Source organism: Solanum stenotomum, chromosome 6, assembly GCF_019186545.1.
Source record: "Solanum stenotomum isolate F172 chromosome 6, ASM1918654v1, whole genome shotgun sequence".
Taxonomy (NCBI): domain Eukaryota; kingdom Viridiplantae; phylum Streptophyta; class Magnoliopsida; order Solanales; family Solanaceae; genus Solanum; species Solanum stenotomum.
Window position 1 is genome coordinate 16,623,226 of NC_064287.1, and position 17,704 is coordinate 16,640,929.

The 17,704-nt window shown below is 38.3% G+C and overlaps 1 protein-coding gene across 2 annotated transcripts in view; it reads right to left on the bottom strand.

The window, feature by feature from the left end:
- LOC125869194 (uncharacterized) overlaps positions 1–17,704 on the bottom strand; it is a 78,373-nt gene that overhangs the window by 13,706 nt on the left and 46,963 nt on the right. For both annotated transcript variants that reach the window (XM_049549757.1, XM_049549758.1), the window contains 4 exons: positions 7,698–7,874; positions 7,399–7,587; positions 1,774–2,015; positions 1,547–1,693 (listed from right to left, as the gene is read on the bottom strand). In XM_049549757.1, coding sequence (XP_049405714.1) covers positions 1,547–1,693; positions 1,774–2,015; positions 7,399–7,587; positions 7,698–7,874 — 755 coding nt within the window. The remainder of the gene's footprint in view (positions 1–1,546; positions 1,694–1,773; positions 2,016–7,398; positions 7,588–7,697; positions 7,875–17,704) is intronic.

The window sequence follows — 17,704 nt, forward strand, 5'->3', positions numbered from 1 at the left end:
TGAAAATCAAATCCCAGAATCTACTAAAAACTTGTTTTTTGGCCAAAACATAGCTATTGATTCCTTTTTAAATATTAAAACTTAGCCCAAACTAATATATTTTACAAAAAAAAAAAAAAGACATCTCTTTATGGTTCCCCAACTAATCTACCCTTTTCAGTTATGTGATATGGAAATGCATGCTCTCCATGAAGAGATTGTTCATAGAATGTGGAAAGATTATATTAAGAATAGTTAGTTACTACCGTTGTAATTATTTATTTATTTCACTGATGGATCTTCATAACTAATTGTAATTTGATGAATTGTAGCAGCTAGTAATTGTGTTATTAGTAGTTTTTTAAATCAAAATAGGTCTTAGCCTTCAACTTTTAGCGTAAAAAGGGAAAAAAAATCAGTTGAGTCAATCGTGTTATGATTTAGGATAATGTATTATCTAATTTGTTATAAAAAATGATAATTTTGTGCCAAACTTATAGTTTTTGATAGTTTTTAAAACTTATCAGTACTTTTGATAGTTTATAGAACTTATGGGTACAAGTCATGTTTCTAGTTTTTTAAAAAAGTGAAATATGTTTCCAAAAACTATAGCGAAACACATTTTGAAACTTCCAAATCCAAACTTCACCCAGATCTAATTTCCCAAAAATATTTGGGAACCCATGGTCAAACGCTAGCTTAATTTAATTCGCATAAACACTTTATTATGCCCAGATATTGCAATTAATTCTTTACATTCTTACATTTGCTTTCAACACTATTTTCATATATCCTCACAATTTTATAATTTTTACCAATTTAAAATTTTATTTCATTTTTACATCTGTATATGGAACTAACATTCCATCCTATGACAAATAAGATGATTCAACCTACGTCTCCACCTCCTAAAGCCAGTGTTGTCAAAGGCGCGCTTAAGCCCTGAAGCGAGGCACCAAACATGTTGGGTGTTTCACCTCGCCTAGAGAGCGTTGTAGTGTCGTCATCAAGGACCTAAGACATATTTCCCTTGCCACTGAGTGGTAATCCCAAAGAGGCGGCACGTAACAAATTGATATTTCACTTTATCACAAAGAAAGTTTCAATTTGTTTGACCATATATTTAATATTCATGCTTATAATCATTAGTCTTAGGGCCTGTTTGGTTTGGCTTTTGGCTTATTTTTGTTATTTTGGCTTTAAAATAAGTGCTTATAAGCACTTTTTAACTTTACCCAATAACTTCAAAACTGCTTAAAGGTTATTTTAGCTTAAAAACACCTAAAATAAGTCAATCCAAACGGGCTCTTACGCTAAACATACATATTTGTATTCTTTTTTTCTTCAATTGTGCTTTTCTTCATTAAAGCCCACGCTTGAATTGCATCTTGCGCTTAAAGCCCTAACAGACCTTAGAGTTCTTTGCGCTTATTGCCTTTGATAACACTGCCTAATACACTCCTAACAAGTGAATTGATGTTGGCACTCTCTCGCTTTTGCATAAAACTAAAGAAAATTCATTGAATACACAAAGTACAATGCTGAGGGAAATTTAAGAATAGCATACCTTGTTGGCCCTAAAGGAAGATACTTTGATCTTGGAACATAACAGAACAGACAAACGAGATCCAAGAGCCTCTCATGAGTTTCATATAATTTCTTTAGTTCCTCATCCGTCCATTCTTTTTTTGCATTATCATGATTGCGCATATCTCTACATATTCAAGAACAATGTGTTAATGAGGACCACAAATGGTCCAATAGTGTTGAAATGAGCCAGAATAGTGTACTTACTTTATCAATTCATCCTGCGCAGAATACATTTCATCAAGGACCTTCAACATAGGACTGATTAAAGATCCAAGGCCAGTGCCACTGGCTCCCTGGTCCTCTCCATTGCTAATATGCATATCTGAGAACTGAGACTGTACACCACCCTGGACTAAGGCATGTAAAAATTCATAGATCTGTAACCTATACGGCTCACCAGATCGAATTGCAATACTTGTAAGAGCCTGGGAAGCAATTATACGAACCTGAAATTTGACAGTAGAAAGAAGTGAAACCACGGAACACTCAATAATTACATTTTTTTAATATAATACACTCAATGTTGTATATTGAGAATAATATGAAGCATTTATAGTTGGATTGATAACTAGAACTAACTAAACTATACTCATATATTTGTATACACTTTTTCAGGGGAGGCAAAGACTTGACACAATTTTGGGATGGATTTGCTCCAGAACACCAACAAAAGTGTAAAACACAAAGGCAGCTTAACTTTTCATCTTCAGCAACAGGAAAGGAAACTCAAAGTACTCACCATAAATGAGTTTATAAACAAAGCAATTCCCAGTTTCTAAATTAAACAGAGAAGTTGATTGGACACAATTTTAGGATGGATTTGCTCTTGAACACTACCTATGGTGTAAAATACAAAGGCAGATAATTTTCATCTTTGACAAAGAGACAGACACTCGAGCAACTCACAATTTATAATATCATAAATAGTGTTGTGAAAGGTGATCGCCTCGTCGCCAACGGCGAGAGGCGAGGCAACCCCTCATCGCCTTTTAGTTTTGTGGTGAGGCGATCTTCAAAAGGTGACGCCATGGCAACAATGGAGACAAAGGCGAGAGGTGAGAAAGGCGTCGCCTTTTGTATTTTCTTTTCTTTTTTAAAAGGCAACCAATTTAGGATTGCTAGAATCCTAAGAATATTCTATAGCAAATGTGTAAATATAGTAGGTAGCTTGATTCCCTCCTAGATTTACTCTAGCTTGATTTGATATTAATTTGCATTGATTAGGTATTGATTTCCTTTCCTTTTTAAGACATACATACTTAGCTATTTAAACCCCAATAGCTTGTAGGAATAATCAAGTTGAGTTATCTCTTAAACTCGTCTTCTCACATGGTATCAGAGCAAACAGGTCATCCACAACTGAAGCCTTAGTGATAAACCACGTGAATATTTATCATCTCAATTTAACCAATTTATGTCTTCCCATGGAATTCTTCATCAGACATCCTGTCCATACACTGCACGACACAATGGGATTGCATAGAGAAAAATAGGCATGTTGTTGAGACTGCACGCGCTCTTCTCATACAAGCAAATGTTCCATTGCAATTTTGGGGGGACGCAGTGCTCACCTCTTGCTATTTGATTAATCATATGCCTCCCTCTGCTATTCATAATCAGGTTCTGCACTCTGTTTTGTTTCCCAAGTCAACCTTATTCTCTCTTCCAGCACGTGTCTTTGGGAGCACATGCTTTTTCCACATACTCACTCAAGGAAAAGACAAATTTACTCCTCGTACTCTTAAATGTGTCTTTCTTGGTTATTCAAGGGTACATAAGGGATACCGATGCTTCTCACCTAACCTCCAGTGATACTTTATGTCAGCTGATGTTACTTTTTTTGAAGTTCAGACCTACTTTACATCCTCATCTACCGAAAAATTAGACATTTCCTCATTTCCGAGATTCTACCAGTTCCATCCTTTGGGGATCTCGCCATAATTTATCCTATCTCCTATGACTCCATCCTCCTCCTCTGCACCTCTACCACTGTTAACCTATCATCGTTGTCTGCGCCCAGATGATTCACGCCATCCGCCAGCCTGTTGAGGACTTGTCTACACAGAGTCCTTCCATCGCCACCCGAAAAGGTAATCGCTCTACTCGAAACCCTCATCCTATCTATACTTGTTTAAGCTATCATCATTTGTCACCGGCCCATTCTGCCTTTGTATCATCACTATTCCTAAGACTACATGTAAAGCTCTTTCTCATCCAGGCTGGAAACAAGTTATAATTGAACAGATGTCTACCTTACACTCTAGTGGCACTTGGGAGCTTGATAAATCTACAATTAGTTGTCATTGGGTATATACAGTGAAGGTTGGCCCCGATGGACAGATTGATTGCCTAAAAAGCTTGACTAGTGGCCAAGGGTTATACACAGATTTTTGGTTTTGACTATGGTGATACTTTCTCTCCTATGGCCAAGATTTCTTCAATGTTCAGTCTGTCTCTTTTTATCCATGGTTGCGGTTCGTCATTAGCCTTTCTACCAGTTGGATATTAAAAATGTCTTTCTTCATGGAGATTCGAAGATGAGGTATATATGGAGCAACCGCCTGGTTTTGTTGCTCAAGGGGAGTCTAGTAACATGGTGTGCAAACTACGACGAGCATTTTATAGCCTAAAGCAGTCTCCTCAAGCATGGTTTGGGAAGTTTGGCATGGTACAAAGTGAAGTTGATCAGTCTGTGTTCTATTGTCACTCTTCTTCAGGTTTGTGCATGTATTTGGTAGTGTATGTTGATGACATAGTTATCACAGGCAATGATGATGAGGGAATTACCAAATTAAAACATCACCTTTTCTAGCACTTTTAGACATAGGATTGAGGTACTTCTTGGGCATTGAGGTTGCTCAATCCAAAATAGGAATTGTCATTTCACAAAGGAAGTATGCACTTGATATTCTTGAAGAGCCAAGGATGACAGATTATAGGCCTATTGATTCTCCAATGGATTCAAATGTTAAGCTCCTACCAGGTCCGGGGGAGCCTCTTAGAGATCCAGGCAGATATAGAAGGCAGGTAGGAAAGTTGAATTATCTCACAGTGACTCGACCTGATATTACCTTCCCAGTTAGTGTCGTAAGTTAGTTCTTGAATTCTCCTTGTGATAGTCGTTGGAATGCAATTATTCGCATTCTTCAATACATAAAATTTGCTCCAGGAAAAGGACTTCTTTACGAGGACCAAGGATATGAGAAAATTGTTGGATATTCAGATGCAGATTGGGCAGGGTCACCGTCTCCAAACAATCTACTTTTGGATATTGTTTTCTAGTTGGGGAAAATTTGGTATCTTGGAAAAGTAAGAAACAAAATGTGGTTGCTAGATCTAGTGCAGAAGCAAAATACCAGGCAACGGCAGTGGCAACATGTGAACTCATATGGATCAAGAAACTACTAAAGGAGTTGAAATTTGGAGATACTAAAGGAATGGAACTAGTGTGTAACAATCAAGTTGCACTTCACTTGCATCGAATACAGTATTTCACGAGAGGACCAAATACATAGAGATTGTTTGTCATTTTGTTAGAGAAAAGGTACTTTCATGAGACATAGTCACAAGGTTCGTGCCATCAAGAGATCAATTTGCAGACATAATCACCAAGTCTCTAGCAGGTCCCAAAACAAGTTATACATGTAACAAGCTTGGTGCATATAATTTGTATGCACCAGCTTGAGGGGAAATGTTAGAACCCTAGAAGTATTCTATAGAATGTGTAAATATAGTAGGTAGCTTGATTTCCTCCTAGATTTTCTCAAGCTTGATTTGTACTGATTAGGTATTGATTTCCTTTCCTTTTAGGACATGTATACTTAGGTATTTAAACCCCAATAGCTTGTGGGAATAATCAAACTGAGTTCTCTCTCAAACTCTTATCGTCTCACAAGGATTTTAAAAGCTAAAAGGTGATTTAGGATTTTCTTTCCAAATTTGCACGGTTGCACTTAGACTGCAACTACGACTCCAACCAGTCGACTCGACTAGACTTCTCTGGCGACAAGCCAAACTTTTTCAGTGACTCCAAAGTCCAACCGATATGTTTTTCTTCTTTTCTTCTTCATAATTCTTTTTCCTTCTTCTTCAGACTTCAAAGTTACTTCTGCCTCTGTTTTTGTTTTCTCTGTTTTGACTTTGGTTTTGTTTTTTTCTCTTCAAGTTCTAGACTTTTAGTATGTACTATCTCTTTTCAGTTTTTGAATTGAAATATTTGCTAATATGTTATTGCTATTGAGATTTTAATTATTTATCTATGCAATTTAATATTTTAATTTTTTGGTATTAACTGGCAGCGCACTTCAAAAAGGCGCTCGCCGCTCGCCTCGCCTTGTGGCAAGGCAGACCCTTGTCGCCTTTCACCGTCCAAAACACTGATCATAAATAAAATAGTTCTTAATATTGGGAGGGCCACTTAATGAACTGACTTTGGAGATACAACAATGAGAAGTAAGCTTTATGGAGACAGGTCACCAGCTGCAGGGATGAGGCAATTGGGACACTGGAGCACCAAACCAGTCAGAACATCATATCGAGTTGGCAATTGAGAATCCGTTAGGAATCTTTGGGAGGAATTTGTAGCAAACACAGGTTTCAAGATGGGAAATGGGAGGAGATGGAATGATGACTGGCTTGGTCATGGAGACCTGTTCCCTGGTTTATTTGTCTCAACTTATCCTACTATAGAAGAATCTTGGAGCTCCTAGGGTTGAAAGTATCTTCCTGAAGGCTTCTTAATGACTAGGATGTTACTAAAGTCACTGAATTCCCCATCATGCTAGAAGGCTTTACGGGATTAAATGGAAAGGAAGAAGCAACTCAGAATTCAGTCAGAGCAGCATACTACTATCTATCATCTACAGGGAAGTCCAGCACCTCCTTGTGCTGGAAACAGATTTGGAAGATCAAAGTGCCATCCGAAGTTGTCTGTCTTTCATTGCTTATAAGAAAAGCTTGCCACAGAGGAAATTCTTCAGAGAAGAGGCTTTCAGCTCAGTCTTAGATGCTTTTCATACCAGCAGAAAGCTGAAAACAATGACCATTTATTTCTACACTGTTATTACTAGCCAACTCTGGCAACTTTTTGTAGCATTAAGTTGAAACTAGTTGGGTGATGCCTATGGACACTTTTGGCCTGATATGCATCTGGAACAGTATAAGGAGAAGAACATGTCACAAGGAATGGTGGAAGATTGCTCTAGCTTTGCCTATGGTGGACAATTTGGAGGAAAACCAGTTGTTTTGAAGGCAAGAGCAGCCCAACCCAAAAAATCAAGAGTACACACATTTCTCCTTTTCATTTTTGGTGTAAAGAACAATTTACAAATGATGCAGAATCACTGACAAACCTTTTTGACTCCTTGTAAGAATTACAGGGGCTTGTATTTGTAAATATTAGATACAAGCCCTGCTTTGGACACTGACAGATATAACATGTTACCATTATCAAGAGAATATTGTGAGGGCAGTAACAACACGTAAACACACTGTTCCATTTTATTTAACTTGGTTATAATCTAGAAACTCGAAAAATACGTTTTTTATCACGATTAGTTCAATTATTTCTTTTTGTTTGTGATCACTTTCCATGTATTCTTCAAATCCACAGTTCCATATTTTTAAAAACAAAATAATCAATGTTAGACAAAGAATTGATCAAGTCAGCCCTCAATAAAAAATTTGGGAAGAAGGAAGAAATATAGTTCTCATACTCTTCATATTCACAACTAATAAGCACTCGTAACCAATAACCAAAAGCATAAATCATGTATGGAATATCAAAGCTTGCCAAGCAAGAAGAACTTTTTGAGGGCTTAAAACTTCTACCTCCCAGCTTCCATTGAAAGCACACCGTTGGAGCCGAGTCAGAGCACCAGCCAGAGTAGGATTACGAGAACTGGCAGCAGCAACCATCTTATCTGCATCTAACATCATCAATGCTGTACCCGGAGGGGTTGCTGACTCCCAAGCATACTCAGAGGCAGCATAATTTGCATTTTCCCCAAGGAACCAAACCTTCAAGTATGTCATAACCCATTCAGAAAAATAAATGCAGTCATGACAGATAGTTGCTAGATTCTGGTAACTCAACTATCAACAAATTAATTCGTAGGTGAAATTCTTACTGCTGCTTGGACCATTCTCTGCAATGCCAGAGCAGACTTTGGGTCAGAAGCAGATACACTGTCAACTGAGGTAAGTCCAGACATTGAGCCAGGTTGCGGAGGAGGCAAATCCAGAACTATAGTAACTGCTTCCAGTGCAGTGTGTTTTCCATCTGGACCAGCTCCAACTAGACAGGTCTAGCAATGACATTACAAAATAGATTAGCATGAAGGTTTGCTACATGAACCAGCACAAATTGCAAAACTTGAAAAAATGACATGGGCAACATTGGGAAAAGTATGATTTTTAACAAGAACAAGTTAAATGTAGCATGCGAGAGAAAAGAGGATGTGCATTAGCAAACAATGTCAAAGCTCCATTCAACTCAGTGGAAGAAAAATTCTGCAAATTATACTGCACTGGCTGATGAAAATAGCATCCCCGGGAGTACAATCACATAAGAATACCAATACATTGATGATCACAAAACGAGAAACCTAACATTGATGATCACAAATATGGAAAACCTAAGGTCAGGTTCTACTTTCTAGTCACACATGGACACGCTGATCTACAGATTAAAAACCGTTTTTTTTGCACATTTGGTCTTTTTTTAGGAGATTGATGAGTGGACCTGATGTAGCGAGATATTGTGCTAAACAGATTGAGGGAGGGTGCACTTGGAGAAGGAGAGAGTGGGCGAATTAGGCTGAAGAGGGCCTGGAGCAGAGAGAGAGAATAAGTAGGCACAATGAGTGGAGTAGCAACTAGTAATCCTGGAACAAAGTTAGTGACTCGTTCAACGGATGAGATATGAGAAGGACCTAGAGTTGCTGTATGGGTTAAGTTGAGCGAAAGAAAACCAGGGCAATACAGCAGGTAGAGAAAAGAGGGTTTGTGAAATGGGCTTACAAAAGTTTAGGTTGAATACCATGTTAACAAAAATGGACCTTAAGCATAACTCATCCTCAAAAGCTAGCTCATGAGATGAGGATTGCCCAACATCACACAAGGAGGTAAGTGATAAAAATACATTTTCTCAACCAATGCCGGTAGTGCCATTAAAACCATCACTTTAGTGATGAGAAGTGATTGTTATCACTTCATAGGTAAAGTATGCGCTTCAGATAAGCGTATTCTTCAACAATGAAGCCTAAATGATCAAAACAAGAAGTGGTCGGTTCTTTAAATTTCACTTTGATGATTTGGATTAATATTAGCAATTACTATGCATTGGATTGGATTAATATTAGCATTATTATATTGGATGCTGAAATAAACTATTTTTATTGCAATCATAGCTTTGATCCCCAAAAAATTGGAGCCTTAGAGTTAAAAGGACTATAGAGTAATCAATTTGATAGGAGGAGTATACAAAATCATAGCCAAGTTATTGGCAGAGAGACTGAAAAAGGTGGTAAGAAAACTGGTCAACAAGAATCAGATGGCTTTCATTATAGGGGGGCAGATCATGGATGTTGCATTAATAGCTAGTGAATGCATAGACCCAAGATTGAAAGGTGGACATGCAGGTGGATTATGCAAGTTGGACATCCAAGACCATGTAAATTGGTCCTATATGTTGAACACTCTGAGACAAATGGGATTTGGCAACAACTGGCTGAAATGGGTAGAAGTATGCATCAACACAGTTAGATTTTCAGTCCTTGTAAATTGAGTCGGGAAGGGGAGAAGAAATCATCCACTTATTATATGCAGATGACACCATCATCATGTGTGAACCAAAAGCTGAACAGCTGAAGTTTATCAGATTGATTTTGAACCTCTTTGAAGCAGTGTCAGGCCTAAAGGTTAATTGGGGGAAGAGTAGCTTGATTCCTGTTAAAGATGTACCCCAAATTCAAGGTTTGGCAAACATTTGGGGGTGTAAAATTGAAGGATTGCCAACAACTTATTTGGGCATGCCTTTAGGGAGCAAACACAAAGCACTGGAGATTTGGGATGGGATTCTGGAAAAGACAGAAACGAAGCCAGCAAGGTGGAAAGCATAATGCCTCTCATTGGGAGGTAGAGTGATTCAGATTAACTCTGTACTGAAGTCTGAACTGCCTCCCCACTTATGTTATGTCCTTATTCCCAATTCCTTCAAAAGTTGTCGAGAAACTGGACAGGATTAGAAGGAGCTATCTATGGCAAAGAGGGAAAGAAGGCAAGGTTACTATATGGTGAAGTGGAATATTGTAATGCTGAACAAGGAAAGAGGAGGCCTGGGTATCAAAAATCTAAAAGTTCAAAACAGAGGTTTCTTAATGAAATGGCTGTGGATATCAGTGAGGATAAGGCACTCTGGAAGGAGGTGATAACAACAAAATATGGTGAGTTGAATCCTAGGTGCACAGAGAAAGTTACAACACCATATGGATGGACAGTATGGAGAACAAGCAGAGCATTATGGAGCTTTATGGAAGAAAATCTGATTCTCAAAGTGGGAAGCGACAACAGTTTCAAATTTTGAAGAGAAGGTTGGATTGATCAGACCCCTTTGAGTGAATCATTTCAAGACTTCTCCATTTGCACCAATCCTGATGCCAAGGTAGGTGATTGTTGGTCTACACAAGGATGGAACTTATTCTTTAGAAGACTTTTGAATGATTGGGAAATAGAGAGAGTGGCATCATTGCTGAAAAATTGGGGGGTACTAGCCTTGACACAAATGCAAAGACAGGGTTATCTGGAAACACAACAAGGAGGGCAAGTTCACAGTTAACAATGCCTATAAGAGAGAGAGACATGGGGAATCTGGAAGTGCTCAATATCAATGGAAGAATATTTGAAGAAGTTTAACTCCTACAGAAGTGCAAGTTTCACTTGGTTAGTAATCAGAAAAACCTGCCTAACCCAAGAAGTCCTTCAGAAGAAAGGAAGAACACTGGTACCAAGATGTTTTCTATGTAATCTAACAGGGGAAACAAACAGTCACCTATTCCTACATTGCAAGTTCACAATACAGCACTGGGAACTTCTTCTCAACATCACCAGTCAAAGTTGGACCATGCCAGAGCAAACAGCTGATCTATTCAGTTTTGTTTTTTTTTTGAGAAGGTAACAACTTGTATATTATTTCCAAAAAATCAGAAACCTGCTACAAGAAGTTACAGGTTTCCTAATTACAATTGAGGTGGAGTATCCAGAAGATCTTCAACCCTTTTAACAAAAATTTACAAAGATCTCAAGACATCCATAATTGATTCTAGATCTTCCATATACTCTTGTTTACACTAAAAATGAAACAAAACTAAACACTTCATCTTCATCTTTTGGATGTTGTTGCTCTTGTTCTGGTGGCACCTGAGGTTTCTTTCTGTCCAAGCAGCCCACCAGATGCAAGCTGGTATAATTTTCCACCTATCCTAATGGTCTGAAATGTTAGCATAACTGCTCCAGATCTTCAAGGTCTGATCTATTTTCCTTGGCATCACCCAGCTCAGACCCTTCATACTTAGGAAAATTTCCCATAGTTGAAAGGTAATCCTGCAGTGCATAAATAGGTGGGTTACTGTCTTGGCCTTTTCTTCCCAAAAGAAACACCTAGGGCTTAGATGGATCCCCCTTTTCATGAGATTTTCTTGATTTAACACAGCTTGTTTAGCCAAAAGCCAAGTGAAACAGGAAACTTTATGAGGAATTCTGACTTTCCATATAAGCTTCCAAGGCCAGTCATCAATCTGATTATCATAAGGGTTAACTTTTTGTAGGCCCCTTTCACACTGAATCTACCTTGATTGTGGCCCTGCCGCTCCAATCTATCTTGGTAAGTTGAAATTCCTTTGATTTGCTCCAATTTGCTGTAGAACTCAGCTAACCTCAAAATTTCCCAGTCATTAAAAGGTCTTCTAAAGCTCAAATTTCATCCCTGATTTGACCAAACTTCAGCCACAATGGCCTTTTGCTGTTGGTTTAGGATGTAAATATCATTGAAGGCATCCCTTAGGGGAGCTTGTTCTAACCAATTACCTTCCCAGAAAAGAACCTTCCTACCATCTTCTGTTCTTAGGCTGCAATTCTCTCTAAGCTTTGGCCACAGGTTCTAATAGACCTCCAAAGATTGATTTCATAAGTATCAATGACCATTTGGTGGTCCAATGATCTAACATTTCAACTTCAACTAGATTACTTTCCAAAGTGCTAACTCACTAGATGCAAATCTCCAGAGCCACTTCGAGTCACTTCATATGATCTATTAATTTGTTGGAGCAGAAGAGGAGGAAGCAAGACTCAAAAGAGATGGTGGAAGTTGATACCATCATGTATATGGTGGTTGTGAGAAATAAAGGAGAAAAATATTATTGAAATTGTGTATCTACATTATTACATTGAGACCTTATTTATAGACACTATATTAGACTCCTTCTCTAAATAGGATTCCTATTCCTATTGTAATTCCTATTCCTATTCTAAATAGGATTGTAATTCTTATTCCTATTCTAACACTCCCCCTCAAGCTAGTGCATACAAATCATATGTACCCAGCTTGTTACAGATGTAATTAATACAAAGATGTAATTAATACAAGGACCGATGAGGGACTTGGTTAAGATATATGCAAGCTGATCATTTGACTTCACAAATTTTGTAACGATATCTCCTGAGAGTATCTTTTCTCTAACAATGTGACAGTCAATTTCAATGTGCTTAGTCCTTTCATGAAACACGAGATTTGATGCAATATGAAGGGCAGCTTGATTATCACACACTAGTTCCATCTGACCGACTTCGCCAAATTTTAGCTCTCTCAACAACTGTTTGATCCAAACTAGCTCACAAGTTGTTGTAGTCATTGCTCGATATTCTGATTTTGCACTAGATCAAGCAACCACGCTCTGTGTTTTACTCTTCCACAACACCAAATTACCTCCTACTAAAACACAGTATCCAGATGTCGAACGTCTATCAGAGGGTGATTCTGCCCAATCAGCATCTGTATATCCATATCCAGTGATATGCTCATGGCCTTGATCCTCAAAGAGTAGTCCTTTACCAGGAGCTGATTTTATATATCACAAAATACGAACAACTGCATCCCAATGACTATCATAAGGGGAAGTCATAAACTAACTTACAACACTCCCAGAAAAACAGATGTTAGGTCTAGTCACTGTGAGATAATTCAACTTTCCAACCAGCCGCCTATACCTTTCAGGATTACTGAGTGGCTCCCCTGTCCCAAAAGGAGTTTAACATTCGGATCCATAGGGGTGTCGATGGGTTTACATCCCATCATTCTTGTTTCTTCAAGAATGTCTAAGGCATACTTGCGTTGAGAAATAACAATACTTGATTTAGACAGAGCAACCTCAATACCTAGAAAATACTTTAGGTTTGCCAAGGTCTTTAGTCTGGAAATGCTTAAAGAGATGTTGCTTCAAATTAGTAATACCATCTTGATCATTGCCAGTTATAACAATATCAACAACGTAAACAACCAAATAAATACACCGATTTGGTGCAAAATGTCGATAAAACACAGAGTGATCAGCTCCACCACGAGTCATGCCAAACTGCTGCATTACTGTGCTAAACTTTTTGAACCAAGCTCGAGGAGACTGTTTCAGACCATAGAATGACTTATGCAATCGACATACAAGGCTACTAGACTCCCCTAAGCAAAAAAAACAGGTGGGTTCTCCATATAGACTTCTTCCACAAGATCACCATGTAGAAAAGCATTTTTAATGTCTAACTGATGAAGAGGCCAATGACGAACAGCAGCCATAGAATGAAAAAGACGGACAGATGCTATTTTAGCCACAGGGGCGAACGTATCACTATAATCGAGCTCAAATATCTAAGTATACCCTTTGGCAACAAGGCGAGCCTTAAACCAATCAACCTGACCGTCTGGACCAATTTTGACTGCATAAACCCACAGACAACCAACAGTAAATTTTCTTGCACGAAGGGAGACAAGTTCCCAAGTACCACTTGTATGTAAAGCAGACATCTCATCAAGCATAGCCTATCTCCATCCAAAATGAGAAAGTGATTCACCTATAGTCTTAGGAATGGAAATAGAGGGCAAAGATGATACAAAGGCATAATAGGGTGATGAGAAATGATGATAACTCAAGAAAGTATAATGTGAGTTAGCATTTCTAGTGGATCGTATACCTTTTGAAGTGCAATCGGTTGGCTAGAAGGAAGCAAGTCCTCAGTAGGAGCAGGATCCAACGCATGATATGAATCATCTGGGACTAGTGTTGGGCGCGGACGACGATGATAAGTCAGGAGTGGTGGCACTTCAACTAGAGCTGTAGAAGTAACTATAGATTCCTCAAAAGTCGATACAGGTAAGACCTCAAAGACATTAGAAAATGTATAGTAAGGTTGAGATTCAAAGAATGTGACATCGGCAAACATCATGTATCAACGAAGATTAGGTGATTAGCAATGACACTCTTTTTGAACTCGAGAGTAACCAAGAAAGACACATTTGAGAGCACGAGGAGATAATTTATCTTTACCCGGGGATAAGTTATGAACAAAGCATGTGATCCCAAAGACACGAGGGGGGATAGAGTAAAGAGGCAAGTGAGGAAATAGTATGGAATGTGGAACCTGATTCTGAATAAAAGATGAGGGCATTCTATTAATCAAATAACAAGATGCAAGGACTGCATCACCCCAAAAACGCAACGGAACATAGGATTCAGTGAGGAGAGTGCGAGCAGTCTCAATGAGATGCCTATTCTTCCTTTCTGCTACACCATTCTGCTGAGGAGTGTGAGGACAAGATGTTTGGTGAATAATTTGGTGAGTCATAAATTCCTAAAAATTGGAGGATTAGTATTTTGAGGCATTATCACTACTGTGAGAAATATAGGAAAAGAATATTATTGAATTGTTGTTGTGTCTACATTATTACATTAAGACCCTATTTATAGACCCTAGAATACAATCCTTTACCAAGTAGGATACTATTTAGTATTCCTATTTCTATTTCTATTCCTATTCCTATTCCTATTCTAATAGGATTGTATAAACCTATTCCTATTCTTATAGGATTGTATAAACCTATTCCTATTCTAATAGGATTGTATAAACCTATTCATATTCTAACAACTACCAAAAGTAAAAAATACAAACACCAAACTGATTTTGTATTTCCGCAAAGAAACTTTTGAATATAGAAAATAACTCAGAACGATCTTTCATTAAGAAAATCCAAGTACATCTTGAATAATAATCAATGAAACTAATGAAATAAGGAAAACCTAAGGGTGAACTGACTCTACTAGTAACCCAAATATTCTAATGAAAAAAGAGACTCTGAATGACCCTCAATATTACGGGAAAAGGTAGCACGGATGTGTTTCCCAAGTTGACACGACTCACAATCTAATGTGGATAAACTAGACCAACTAGGCACCATCTTTTGCAGCTTAGATAGACTTGGATGTCCCAAATATTTGTGAATTAGGGCTGGATGATCTGTAACGGAGCATGTTGTGAAGGAATTTGAAGAGGTAAGATAGTAAAGGCCTTAAAGTGACAGAAGAGAGGGGTTTGGCTTTTCCAACCCCTTTTGGTTTTGTTTGGATCCCATTGGCTAAAGTAATAGCTCGAAGAGATCGTGAATAAACAATATCAGACAAAAGTGATTTGTTACCAAAAATATGATTTGAAGTGCCAGAGTCCATGACCCATGAGCCAAGAGTATTAGACTGTGAAACACAAACAAAAGTATTACCCGCAACATGAACATTAGGCAGAGTAACTGAGGCTACTGGTGGAGACGTTTGCTTACTTGCTCGATGCTGAAGGAACTCATCTGCTTGAGCAATATGAGCAGTATTGGGTGGTCGATCAAGCTAAGCAACAGATGCGTTTTGTGTAGATGTTTGCTTACTTGCGTAGATGTTTGCTTACTTGCACGATTCCTAAGAGACTCATTATATCTCTTTATAGTAGTAGGATCATAACTGGGTGGTGGACCATGCAAAATATGACATGTCATAAGTGTGTCCAAGCTTATGACAATAACTACACTTGGATCGAGATCTACCAAAACCACCTCCTCTTCGATTCTCCATAGGTTGATATCTTCGCTTGTCTATGGTTAGAGATCTGAGAACAGAGGAGTCAATGGTGGATGATGAAACGACTTTTTGACTGGGAGGACTAGCTAAAATTTGATCACGTACTAAATCATGGTCAAGAAGAAGTCCAGCAAGAGTAAGAACTAGAAACAACGTATGTCTGTGCTCTTGTTTTTCTACATTCGTAGTGACTGGCATCAACATCTCAAATTCCTCCATGACTGCCTTTACTTGTCCCAAGTATGTAGACATATCGGATTCTTGTTTCTTTAAGTTGGTCATGCAATATATCACAGCATATTATCGAGATATGTCATTACTGTATAAAGCATGAGCCTTTTCCCAAACTGAATAGCATGTCTGGAATGGGCGAAACAAGGGCATCAACTTGGAATCAATAGATCGCCATAGGAGACTACATAGTTGAGCATCAACCTTCTCCCATTGTTCTTTAACTTTTGCATGTTCCTCACTAGCCTTTGCCTTTTCATCTACCACACAAGCCTTGGTAGTTAAATGGTCTTGGACACCTTGACCCTTGCACCACAACTCAACCGAGAAAGCCCAAGCTAAATAGTTTGAGATTCCCATTAATGATTCTAAAGTGATCATAGGGCTTCAATTTCCACTTTTGGGGCCAGAATATCAAATCCCGAAAGACATATAGTAAAATCAGGCCCAAAAAAAAAAAGATCTGCCACCGAAATTGGACAGGAATCAAAGAGAAAACAAAACAAATTATGTGTAGGGTCGGAATTACGAGGTGAACCTACTAGAAGAAAAATATGCTGAAAAAATGGCCGGAAACAGCCTGAAATTGCCTGAAAAGTGGCTGGAATTGCCGGAATCTTGAAAAAATCAGATCTGATTGCCACAAAATGGTCGGAATCAGGAAACAATTGAACGGGTATCCTCAAAAAGGAGAGTCGATCCAACTGGGAAAAGAGAAGCTGCCGAAAAGTTGTCGGAATTGACCTCACGCGCCGGCGCGTGGTCAGATCTGCCGGAAAATTCACAGCTCTGATGATGACAAAATTAAAATTCGACAGTCCCCCGAAATTTCTGTAAAGGTTTCTCACCATTGCTCTGATACCATGTGAAAAATAAAGGAGAAAAATATTATTGAAATTGTGTATCTATATTATTACATTGAGACCTTATTTATAGACACTATATTAAACTCCTTTTCTAAATAGGATTCCTATTCCTATTGTAATTCCTATTCTAAATAGGATTGTAATTCTTATTCTTATTCTAAGAGTGGTCTGTGTGGAGTGAAAGGAATAAGATGTTTCGAAGATAGATTCAATTTCATTCACAATGTAAATGAAATTATTTAACATCTTTACTTTTTTTGGTGTAAACAACTATATATCACGATGTAGATCAAATTGTAGATGATAGGAAATTTGTAGTTTTTGTGATGAATTATTTTTTTATTTTTTTTTGATAACCGAGAAATCCGTCCGTGACCCGCCCTTTGGACCAATCACAGCCTTCTAAACTCGGTGGATAATGGGCCCGCCCCTCTACCCTTCTCCACTTAAATACCGGGCTTCGCTTTGCATGGTGTGGGGCTTGAACCTGCGACCTAAGCCACAAATCCTCCACCTTTTGCCACTTGAGCTTTGTGATGAATTTTAAAGGTGGCCAAGCATATCCTAATGCTGAAGAATACAAACTTCCCAGTTCACCAAAAAAAAAATAAGAGTATTATAGTACTGATTTAAAATGTGGCTGGTATTTTTAATTTCTACATAAATTGCGCACTTCACTTCAAAGAAACACACTTCATTTCTTGCTTTTCACATCACTCCCCATGGAACTTGTCGCTTTTAGGGAATTTTTCTTTTAAACACTGATCGTAGGAATTCCAACACCCCTTCACACACCCGGGATTAAAACATCTGGACCATGGATAACACAACAGGAGGAACTGGCATTGAGCAAACCAAGAATAGGGACAGGTC